The following is a 12,333-nucleotide window of genomic DNA, read 5'->3' on the forward strand; positions in this document are numbered from 1 at the left end:
AAAGGAAACTATATAATACGTACACGTGACGGACAACTTGAAGTTAACACGTCCAAGTATTGAATTATAATCATACCACAATTATGATTGCTAATGTACATATACTGGTGCAGGCGTACACTCATCCATACAGAAATCAAACACAACAACCCTGGGACTAATATAAAGGTTGGGGCACACACCCCAAAACACCCACCGAAATAACACATACCAGAACACCCAACACCACCCGTACGAAGATTGAAAGGAGATCCACAGAACGACATATCAACACACGTCAGGAACTATCGATTGTGCGAGCAAGTTTTGATCGAGGGGGCGACATACGGCAGGACGCCCAACACATCGGAAGGACGGAAGAAGAAACGGCATAAACATCATCAACTTTAGGTAATATATAGCTTAAATCTTGAGGTCTGCTTAGATCTTTACATCCCTGCATGTCTTTGCAACCTCCTTATGAACATCATGTTTTCCTGTTCATTTACAATTAGTCAGAACGCTTATTTGTAATCAAATTTCATTAGCACATCATCATATGAACCACTCTTTCAAAATTGTTTTGAAGGCAACATCTCTATGGCGTACACAAAGTTGAGTGAGTTAACCACAAGAGGACAAACATGGAATATTAAAGCCAAAGTAATGAGAATGTGGGACTCAATCAACCCTTCGACTGGTGAACTTATAAGCATCGATATGATCTTGATGGATGAGCAGGTATTTTATTCATATAATTAACAATGGGATTGTTCTACTATTAAAATTACTACTAAGATTTTTCTTTCATTAAATTTTGAAGGGCCATACAATTCATGCTACTATATGGAAGAATCTAATTGACAATTACAAATCAAAGATCGACGAGGGTTCTATATATGCTTTTAGCAATTTTAAAGTTGTAGATTCGACAAAATATCGACCAGTCAGCAATGAAATTAAAATTACCTTTTTATACAATACAAAATTAAAGGAGATGAAAGGTTCATCGGATAATTTTCCAAATTACTACTTTGAGTTTGCTAGCAAAGATACCCTACAAGAACGGCTAGAAAAGGACAAACAATGCTCAGGTATGTTGATAGTCATATTCCTATTTCTAACTTCCAAGTGGTAAATTTAAATATGACTTCCTATAATTTTTATGTCTTTAATCTTCTAATTTTCAGATGTCATCGGGTTACTTACCAAGATTAAGCCAATAGAATCAAGGATAACAAAGAAGAAAACACCTTCAGATATACGTGAGATTGAAATTCTAATGCCAGAGTAAGTGTATATCCATGCTCAACTTTTCACTACAGGTTAAAGACTGTTTTCTTCCACTTATATTATTATTATCATTAATTTCTTTGGAATGAATTATTCAGGGGAGATAAAATCAGAGTATCATTGTGTGGAAGATTAGCTCATCATTTAAGTGAGGATGTAATTGGCAATCAAACAATTATTATTGTTACCTCAACAATGGTGCAAAAATTCAATGGTAAGTTGAATATGTGTACATGTCTTTTTTCATACCAAAATAAGAAATTTGACGGATGTATTGTTCATTAAATAGGTTTGTGCCTAAAGTCAACTAGCGCCACAAGATTATATACCAATCTAGATATACCTGAGACTTGGGAACTTCGTGGCAGGTATTAAGCACAATTTGTAGGTTCTGGTCATGTAGAAGTCCATAATGTATCTTCATTTACTAACATTTACTTATAGCCACTCCACCGAAGAAACGTTACCAAAAATGATGGAGATAGATAAAAGTACTCAAGGGACATTGGAAGATCAAATGTTTTATAGAAGGATAACCTTAAAAGAACTTACTCGAATCCGAAACGACAACCCAACAGATGAGGTAATGAATCAAAACTCTTCTAAGATACGATATTGTGTAAGCCTCCAATACCTACGGAATGTATTTGACATATTTGTACGAATGGCTGCATATTCTTTAAAGAGCTATATTTTCTTCATCAACTTTCAGGACTTCGTGTTCACAACAATAGCAACAATTGATCTGTTACAAGAAAATATTCAATGGTGGTACATGTCATGCGATGTTTGCAACAAAATCGCTACAAAAGAATCACATAAGTATTATTGCAAGAATTGTGATGTGTATCCAGAAGGTTTAACACCTAGGTAAGCATATTCTCTTGATTTGACCATCATTATGTACTATCACATTTGTGTTACACTAACGGAATGTGATTCTAGGTATCGTATTCGGCTTCAAATTAGTGATCACAGTGCTACTACAAGTTGCACTTTATTTTATGAAGAGGTTGAAAGAATGCTCAATACACCAGTCTCATTCCTGTTGGATTCCTTAGATGGAAAATGTGAAGAAGTCTCAAAGATTATACAAGAATTGTGTGGACAAAGACTTATCTTTCGATTCAAACTCAACAATAAAAACCTCACTCTAGGCATGCAGAACTATGCGGTAAAAAAAATATTTGTGCCTGATGAGAAGCTTGAGAAGCGATACTTAGAGGATAAAACTGAAGAGGTAATGGTCTGTTAAATTATCAAATATATTTAAACACCAATTATTTTACTCCTTTATATGGAACTATTGAAGCATGTATTTACAATTCTTGATTCATTATGCTCAACAGGATTTAATGGATGATGAAGTGGACAACATATTAAAAAAAGAAACAAAGAAACTGAATGAGCCAGTTAAAAAGGTGATTCAATACTTCAGCATACAAACTTCTATTTGCATAAATTCATCTCTTAATTCATCCGTTTATGTGATTTTGCAGGTAAAAATCACCAAGTGTGAACTTAGCAAAAACATATGTGAGTTTGTCCCTGTGAAAGAGGAGCCAAAAGATAAAAGCAATGGGAGCACAATACATCAGAAGGAGCATCAACAAAAAAAGTCATCAACAAGTTTTGAAGGCGTGAAAAGGAGGCGAAGATCTGTTGTATTATCAGACTCGAAAGATGAAGAAAATGAAAATAACATATCAGTAATATCAAAAAAAGCAGTGCCCGAAAGTACCAGAAGTGTTCAGGCAAAAAACAGAAAGACAAAGGTTGAACATCAAGGCTCATATGATTGTAATGCCAAAGATAATAGTATCGTCAATGCAGCCACAGGGATGACACGAAGCTTGACTAAAAAGTCTAACAACATCAAGACCAAAGAAACTGATGTAAAATTGGAGGACACAAGTCGTCAACTGGAAGATCAAGTTTGCGAAACAAGACCCAAGAGAGGAAGGACCTCTTCCAGAAACTTTTTGGGACAGTAGTTTATCCACGAAAATAAGCCAGAGTATATCCTCATAACAAAGGAGTAGATGTTGTTTACTTGGTGAACTTTGGGTATAGAACATATTCATTATTTTGATGTATCTGAAAATCGGCAATATTTAGCACATTTATATATATGGTCAATATGTATGAACAATATGGCATTTTGTCATTCAAGTATTGTATACTATTCAGAAGAGAGAAGGAGCAGTACATCCATTTGTTCTTAATCAATTTAAGTGTTAAGTAGCATTCAGAATTAGAATTGCATTTGTGTGGTTCGTCAAAGATCTGATGTGCTTACAACATTTGTCAAAACAATATTTGTATATATTTGGCCTATAATATATGAGAACAAATGCTCAACAGTATATAAAAAGATTTAGTTGCAAATCCATATGGAATACTATGAAAAAAAATCAAAATCGTAGCTTCGAGTGTGAATTGATCCATGTGAAGCCACAATGAAATTTAAAGTTGTCGAAAGCGTATGATGGTGACTCGCATACCAAAAGCTTAATTTATTTTTTTCACTAACCCTCAATTAATCCGACCAAAATTATTTTCTCACACAAAATGTATTTTTGCTAGAAGCATACCTAGCTGAAAATAGTTGAAGGCCAAACCTGCGCTGCTACTTAGGGCGCTGCTGGGTCGCGCTGCTCCATCCAGGTCAACGGCTTCTTGGTTGACCTCACGGCAGCTCGCCTGTGCCGGCGTCGTTGTGCGGCCGCGCCATCGTGTGCCCTCCTTGGCGCAAGATATTCAGCAGATCCAGTGATAATCTGAGCTTAGCAGGTCGCCGAAAGCTAATCAGATGCGATTTGCTCATGCCGAAGAATATCCCTTTACAAGAACTATGTGGAAGAAGAACATTCCATTGATATGAAGTCAAAAAGTTAAGCGGTGAAGTGGGGATGCTTTCTTTCTTTATTTTGACAGAACAGCCCTGTAGCAGGAGCGTTGAAGTGCAAATAAAATACAGCCAGGCCCAAATTAGTGCAGGCCTAACTACTCCCTCCGGTCCTTTTTACTCCGCGTTTTAGATTTTGATCAAGTCAAACTTTGCAAAGTTTGACCAAATTTATATTAAAAAATATCAATATCTACAATACCAAATATATGCATTATGAAACTACATTTCGTAAAGAATCTAACAATATTGATTTGGCATGGTGAATGTTGATAATTTTTTCTATAAGTTTGGTCAAAGTAGAGATACTTTGACTTCCGACAAAACTTATATGCAAACTAAAAAGGACCGGAGGGAGTACTGTTTAATCCATCTAAATTTCCTTAAAAACAATACATTCCTTAAAAACAATACGTATTGTATTGTCCGATTTCGACTCACTACAAGATTCCTAATCGTACGCTCTAGGGAAACAACTGATGATTCCTAATCGTATGCTCTAAGGAAACAACTGATGATTCCTAATCGTACGCTCTAGGGAAACAACTAGCTATATCATTATATAACGTGTATCACACCACGCCCTACTAGCACAACAAGCCTCATCGCTGACTGATGCAACTTCTCGAACTCGAAGCAACTCTAGGGAAACAACTGATGATTCCTAATCGTATGCTCTAGGGAAACAACTGATGATTCCTAATCGTACGCTCTAGGGAAACAACTAGCTATATCATTATATAACCTGTATCACACTACGCCCTACTAGCACAACAAGCCTCATCGCTGACCGATGCGACTTCTCGAACTCGAAGCAACTCGACGACTAAACAGGCAAGGGCTTCGGTGTATTATATATTTCCTCTTTTTAATACACGTATTATTTTTAATTTTTTATTATCAGCTAACATATTCTTATAAAACCTTTGCCCTCAGGTAATCTACATAATACAAATCCCTACATGAAGACACATTAGTCAAATTGCTAGATCATAGTCTCAGAAAACAAACAAGAGGTATGGTCACACACTCATCCTTTCTCCTTATATCACATAATTTCAAGCATAATTTTACAAGACAGACGTTCATAATTGACCCATGATGCACTTCTTAATAGCTCCTTTTTCAAGATGTCAGGGCGATAAAATACAAAGAGACGGCCGGCAAATTGAAGGCATGGCAACAGCTCCAGCAACTTGCATCCAATATACGCCTGCGACGCCCAAACAATCGAAAGCACAAAGAAACGTCCAACAAGTTGAAGACACGACATCAGCACCATCAACCTCGGGTAATATCCACATGCAATTCTTCATGTGTGTGCCTGCATTTTGATCTCAGCTCAACTTTGCTTATAATGAGATGAGGCAAAGCTTTTGCCTCCGTTTCGAAATAAAAACTTTGCTTATAATCTTCTATCTCAAAACTCTTCTGATACTGAACTATAAAGCATTTTTCAATGCATCCTGATACTACCATGATAGTTAGGTGAAATCTACGAAAAGAGAAACACGGTTGAACAATTATTGATTTATGGTGCCCTGTCAGATAAACAACATTGATCTCCAGTTGTACTGTATGTGACACATCCATTAGTAGTCTCTTACATCTACAAATGCACTTGCATATCTGCAACGGCAAAACACTATTAAGTACAACATAAATCATATTACATGATACTATGTTAAGAAAAATCTATACACTGACAAAATCACATTTGCAGAGATGGGAGTCCAGCATATGTCAGCCCCAGCAGCTCACCATACAAAAAGAAAAAAAGAACAACCTTTAAACTCAAGGAGTACAAAGCGGACAAGGACTGCAAAGGGAAGAAGAAATACAAACACAGAGGATCCTGAACGATTGAGAAAGGCTAATGCTGAAGAAGATAAGGAATTGAAGCGGGGAAGAAGAGATACCAACAAACACAACATTAGAGCAAATGTTGGAGACAATAACAGAACCAGAACCTCGACAAGTGCAAATAGCAAACCGTGGAACTTCGGAAGGACGATATACAAATGCCAATATTGCAAAGCATTGCTATGGTGTGAAGAAAGATTAAATTCAAACAAAGGAACTACGAACCCACTTTTGGAATATGCTGCAAACAGGGGAAAATCGATCTGCCGCCACTAAGAGAACCTCCACCATACCTCAGAAACCTCTTAAGAAGTGAAGGGCAGGATTCAGTAAACTTCAAAGAAAATATAAGGTCATACAACTCAATGTTCTCATTCACATCGATGGGAGGAGTTGTGGACAAGGAAATAAACACTAGCAAAGGACCTTATGTTTTTCGTTTGCATGGACAGAACTACCACCATATAGGAACTCTTTTACCTGAAGGTACAGACAAACCTCGGTTCGCACAGCTGTACATCTATAATACAGAAAATGAGGTGGATAATAGGATAAGTGCGTCAAGATGCAATGATAGTAAATCAACAGTGGACCCCAACATCGTCAAAGAACTGAAAGTAATGCTCGACGACAATAACATCCTCGCAAAAACATTCAGAATGGCAAGAGATAGATTCCAGGAAGGAGACTACCATGATTACACACTTCGGATACTAGGCAAAAGGAACGGAACACACAACCTTCCATCTGCATCTGAAGTTGCAGCATTGGTAGTAAGAGATCCAACCGGAGAGAGTGAAGGACGTGACATTGTTGTTGAGTACAAAAATATGGAGCCGCAAAGGATATCAGAGATCCACCCGAAATTCATGTCCATGCAATATCCGTTGTTGTTCCCATATGGAGAAGATGGTTTTAAACTTGAGATACCGTACAAGAAAACAAAAGGAGGTGCAAATAGCAGGAAATACGTAACGTTATTGGACTACTATGCATTCTACCTACAACAACATCCCGATCAAGGAATGTTACTACTCAAATCTGGGCATCTGTCACTGCAATTTTGGGTGGATGTATACACATGTATCGAGCAAAATAGACTAAACTGGATCCGACACAATCAAGGAAAGCTACGAACTGAACTTTACAGTGGATTGCAGGATGCAATTGAGCGAGGGGACACAAGAACAGAGCAAGTTGGAAAGAGGATAATTGTGCCTTCATCTTTTACAGGTGGTAGAAGAAATAAGGCACAATACTTGCAAGATGCCTTTGCAATATGTCGTTGGGCTGGATACCCAGACCTATTTATAACATTCACATGCAATGCAAAGTGGCCTGAGATCCAATACATGCTAGATGAAGCGGGAGGTGGCCAAAAGCCAGCCGATCGGCCAGATATTGTTGACAGGGTATTTATGATCAAACTAAAGGAGCTAATGAGAGACATAAAAGAAAAAAAGTACTTTGGAGAAACAGTTGCAAGTAAGTCCATCGACTATCAATCTTTACTCTTTCATGACTCTTCCTCTTTAGTAACATGCATCATCTTATAGTCCGTCAGACTCTACCTCTTCAGTAACATGCATTCCAGTTTTAGCTAAATCTGACAAACTATTAATCAACTGCAGTCATCTACACAATAGAATTCCAGAAGAGAGGACTCCCGCATGCCCACATACTAATATTTTTGAAGGATAAAGACAAGTACCCAGAACCATCGCAAATCGACAAAATAATAAGCGCTGAGATCCCAAACAAGGATGAGGATCCGGAGGCATTTGAAGCTGTTGAGAACTTCATGATGCATGGCCCGTGCGGAGAGGCTAAGAAAAACTCACCATGCATGGTGGACCATAGATGCACCAAGCATTTCCCAAAAAGATACAATGTCAGTACTACCATTGACGAGGATGGGTTTCCAGTATATAAAAGGAGGGATGACGGAAGGCAGATCAAAAAGGGAGGAGTGATGCTCGACAACAGATTTGTCGTGCCATACAACCGGAATCTTCTGGTCAAATTTCAAGCTCATATAAATGTCGAGTGGTGCAATAGGTCCAGATCAATCAAGTACCTATTCAAGTATATCCATAAAGACGATGACCATGTTACAGCCTTGCTCAAGGAAAGGGGCACGGCAAATGAAACTGACGAGATCAAGAAATACCTAGAGATGAGATACATATCAACATCAGAAGCATGTTGGAGGATATTTCAGTTTGATCTTCAGTATCGTGATCCAGCAGTTGAGAGACTACCTTTCCATCTTGAAAATGAGCAGCAAGTCGTTTTTCCAGACTCCACTGACCTTGAAAAGATAGTAACAAGGGAAGGATCTAAAATTACCAAGTTCACTCAGTGGATGGAGGCAAATAAAATATACGAGCTAGGGAAAGAATTGACTTACGCAGAATTCCCTACAAAGTTTGTATGGAAAAGCGAAACAAAAACTTGGCAAAAGCGAAAAAGGGACTACGCAATTGGAAGAATCTATTATGCACATCCCGCAAGTGGAGAGCGATACCATATGAGGATGCTTCTAAACACCAAGAAAGGATGCACATCATTTGAGGACATTAGGACCGTTGATGGAGTCACTCACCCAACATACAAATCAGCATGCCAAGACCTCGGATTTCTTGATGATGACACTGAGTGGATTGACTGTATCAATGAAGCATCAAGTTGGGCATCCGGAACACAACTGCGTCAGTAATTCACCACCATATTGTCCCATTGCGAAGTCACAAACCCAAAGGTACTGTGGGATTCAACATGGGAGGCGCTGTGTGAAGATATGCAATACAAAAGAAGGACTATTCTAAACTTTCCGGCACTTCGGCTCACAAACACACAGAAAAAAGCCTATGGTTTGATTGAGATAGAAAAACTGATGAGGCAAGTAGGAAAGTCACTAAAGGACTATCCAGACATAGAACTACCAAATGCCGCAGAGCTAGACGAACTTGGGAATAGGCTAATAAACGAAGAGATCAACTACGACATGGACAAACTCAAGGATGAGCACAATATCATACTAAACAATCTTAACCAAGACCAGAAAAAAGCCTATGATGCAATTATGGAATCAGTTGACAGAGGACAAGGAAAGCAGATATTTCTCGAAGGCTACGGTGGCACAGGAAAAACCTATCTATGGAAAGCAATAACGACAAAGCTAAGGTCAGAGGGGAAGATAGTGCTTGCAGTAGCATCATGTGGCATTGCAGCGTTGCTTCTCCAAGGTGGGAGAACGGCACACTCAAGGTTCCGCATTCCACTTAATATCACTGAAGAATCAACGTGTGAAATAAAACAAGGGTCGCATTTGGCTGAATTGCTAAAGAAGACATCACTTATATTGTGGGGCGAAGCTCCTATGGCAAACAAACACTGCTTTGAGGCACTAGACAAAAGCCTTAGAGATATTCTCAGGTTCACTAATGAAAACAGCAATGAAAAGCCATTTGGTGGAATGACAGTTATACTAGGAGGCGACTTCAGACAAATCCTGCCAGTTATAACCAAAGGAAGGAGAGAGCAGATAGTTAATGCTTCAATCAAAAGGTCATATCTGTGGAAACACTTTGAAATATTTGAGTTAACACAAAACATGCGGCTGAAGTGTTTGTCGGATGATCCAATACAAAAGCAAAAAGTAGCTGAATTTGCAGAGTGGATACTACAGATTGGCGATGGGAAAACAACATCAGATGAAGGAGAGGATTGGATAAAAATACCAAAGGACCTACTGCTAGAGAAAGGAGAAAATCGTAAGGAACAAATCGTCAAAAGCATATACCCAAACTTACTGCAAAAATACTGTGAGCGGGATTACCTAGAAGAAAGAGCAATATTATGTCCAAGAAATGATACCGTCAAGGAGATAAACGACCACATAATGAGCCAAATACAAGGTGAAGATGTCACATACCTAAGCCTGGACACAGTGTGCAAGGCCACGACAAACACCAACATCATGATGAACATGCAGCCTACTGAGTTCCTCAACACCTTGACATCCCCAGGAATCCCAGACCATAAGTTAACACTGAAGGTGGGCTTGCCGGTAATGCTACTACGCAACATCAACCAAGCAGCAGGTTTATGCAATGGTACAACAATGACAATTACACAACTTGGAAACAAATACATCGAGACACAAATAATCACAGGAACACACGTCGGCGACAAGGTATACATACCTCGAATCATCATGTCACCAAGTGACTCAAAATGGCCATTTGTACTGAAAAGAAGGCAATATCCATTATCAGTGTGCTTCGCGATGACGATAAACAAGAGCCAAGGACAGTCCTTAAACAAGGTAGGCATATATTTGCCTAAGCAAGTGTTCTGCCATGGACAACTATATGTCGCACTATCAAGAGTGACAAACAAAGAAGGATTGAAGGTGCTGATTGATGACGAAGAGTGTCCAATTGAAGATGTCGCAAAGAATATTGTCTACAAAGAGATATTTTGACTGACTGTGCAGTTGATCAAGTCTATAAAACTATAATTCTCGCTAGACAATTCATGTATGATTATATAGTCACAGACAACCTTACCATACATAATCAACAACATATGTACTTGCTCGACAACTATATATATATGTTTGATCTTTCCTCAAAATATTAATTTTTAATTAGTTATTTATCCTTGAATGTTTTTAACACAATAAATATCAGCAGATGAAACAATGAAATTACCAATGGATTCCACCTACAAAGCCACGATCAACAACAATAAAATCTATTAACGAATAATATCAAAATCCAAATCTTTTAACATTCTAAAGAAAGTTCACCAATTAATTACGCCTAAATAGGCATTACTAATCTCTCACACTCAATCAAATCTCTCTCACGGATAGTTTCCAAGTCCCCATATCTACTCTATTTGCCCCTCTAAAAAAAGGCATTAGCCTACTCTATGTATGTGTACATACGGATCTTTTCTCTTTCAGTAAACATACAAATTTCTGTTCATCAGTTCTGTATCAGTGAACTGACTCTTTCATGTTTGTACAGGTAATTTCTTTCTACAATAATGTCTCTATAAACTTCGAGAAGTAAATTTTTAGAGCAAAAAATACAGATCGTACATTTTTCATTTCGCAATGGATACAAAATCTATTGAATGTACCATCATATCTCCAGTACCAATTACTTCTAGAAGATCACAATCCTAATTTTAATTCCTCTAATGAATAGTCCCCAAATCTCAATCTCCATTGAATCAGCTCCATCAAAAAGTGCATGCAGCATGGAGATTTCAATATCTTCTTTATTCAATCTTGAGCGTGGTTGTCGCATGGATATTTTACTAAACAATTTCTAATCTGGGATGAAATTACAACGCGTAATCTGCTACAATATAAACATGAAAGCTTCTAATTTTGGAAAACGTATAGCCAAATATCCAAATTTAATTCAACAGAAAAAATATGTTAATGAAATTATGATGCACATTATGCAAAGCAAGAGGCAAATGGGATAGCACAAAGGGATTCATACCTGTCAGTACGTCTGCAGCCTAAGACGACAGGAACAACACAGAGAAGATGGCCCCTCAACCAAATCACAAAGCTATATGTCCGAGCGCCAATGGACGGCCTCGCTGGTGGGCAAGACCTGATCCGCAGCGCATGTCCTGCCCTCGGCAAAAACTGGCCACAAACGTCACCTCCTCCAAGATTTGGCCATGGATGGGCAAGCAAATCAATCTGGTACAACAACAACACTTACAATTTGGTACAACATCTCCCCATGTACGGGAGGGCACTCAAATTTGGGGCGGCAGCATCAGTTTCTTTTTCCGCTAGCAATTTGGTACAGCATCGCTCCATGGACGGGCAGGGCACTCAGATTTGGGGTAGAATCACCCATGGACTGGATGCCTCGATTTCTTTCAATTCCCTTCAAAGGCGAAGAAAGGAAATGTTTTTTTCCACTCTACAAAAGCGGTGTACATCCCTTCAAGGGAAAAGAAAAACGTGCACATTTCTTCTCACAAAAATAAAATGGTGGGATGGGAAATTGAGAAGCACGTTATACAATATATTTTTAATTAAGCGCGTTCTACATTGGTCTGACTAAACTGAGAGGGATGAAAAAATGAAGATGCAACTTTAATTTAAATTTCTTATACATTGGGTCCATTTCGCTTCATAATTTCATACAAATAAATGGACGAAAGATCTAGCAAATAATTGTTAAGTGGACAAAACATACAAAGGAAACATCTTCGCTCAGTGAAAAATAGCATGGTCAAAGCACACC

General features: G+C 38.3%; 2 protein-coding genes across 4 annotated transcripts; one reads left to right on the forward strand and one right to left on the reverse strand.

The window, feature by feature from the left end:
* Positions 1-5,197: 5,197 nt before the first annotated feature.
* LOC123431453 lies at positions 5,198-11,978 on the reverse strand. Of its 3 annotated transcripts, none has more exons than XM_045115240.1 (4): positions 11,800-11,978; positions 11,569-11,720; positions 9,981-10,295; positions 5,198-5,504 (listed from the first exon to the last, which is right to left on the reverse strand). In XM_045115240.1, the coding sequence occupies exons 1-4, from the start codon at positions 11,812-11,814 to the stop codon at positions 5,462-5,464; spliced, it is 525 nt and encodes a 174-aa protein (XP_044971175.1). In that variant the 5' UTR covers positions 11,815-11,978; the 3' UTR covers positions 5,198-5,461. The 3 variants fall into 3 exon arrangements, with proteins under 3 accessions (XP_044971175.1, XP_044971185.1, XP_044971192.1); XM_045115250.1 differs by having other exon boundaries at positions 5,198-5,809; XM_045115257.1 differs by lacking the exon at positions 5,198-5,504 and adding an exon at positions 9,270-9,884.
* LOC123431446 lies at positions 7,845-9,874 on the forward strand. The gene has a single exon (XM_045115228.1). It carries the CDS (start codon positions 7,845-7,847, stop codon positions 8,760-8,762), a length of 918 nt encoding a protein of 305 aa, XP_044971163.1. The 3' UTR covers positions 8,763-9,874.
* Positions 11,979-12,333: the final 355 nt, after the last annotated feature.

The sequence above is a fragment of the Hordeum vulgare genome, chromosome 1H, assembly GCF_904849725.1.
Source record: "Hordeum vulgare subsp. vulgare chromosome 1H, MorexV3_pseudomolecules_assembly, whole genome shotgun sequence".
NCBI lineage: Eukaryota > Viridiplantae > Streptophyta > Magnoliopsida > Poales > Poaceae > Hordeum > Hordeum vulgare.

Excerpts from the sequence above, each read along its gene's own strand:
- LOC123431446 (XM_045115228.1), top strand. The coding sequence starts at position 7,845 with ATGATGCATGGCCCGTGCGGAGAGGCTAAGAAAAACTCACCATGCATG.
- LOC123431453 (XM_045115240.1), bottom strand. Across the intron at positions 10,296-11,568 it reads GGCTGCAGACGTACTGACAG|TACAAATGGCCATTTTGAGT; the intron begins GTATGAATCCCT and ends CCTTCTTTTCAG. Across the intron at positions 5,505-9,980 it reads CACACTGTGTCCAGGCTTAG|GCACACACATGAAGAATTGC; the intron begins GTATGTGACATC and ends ATCAAAATGCAG.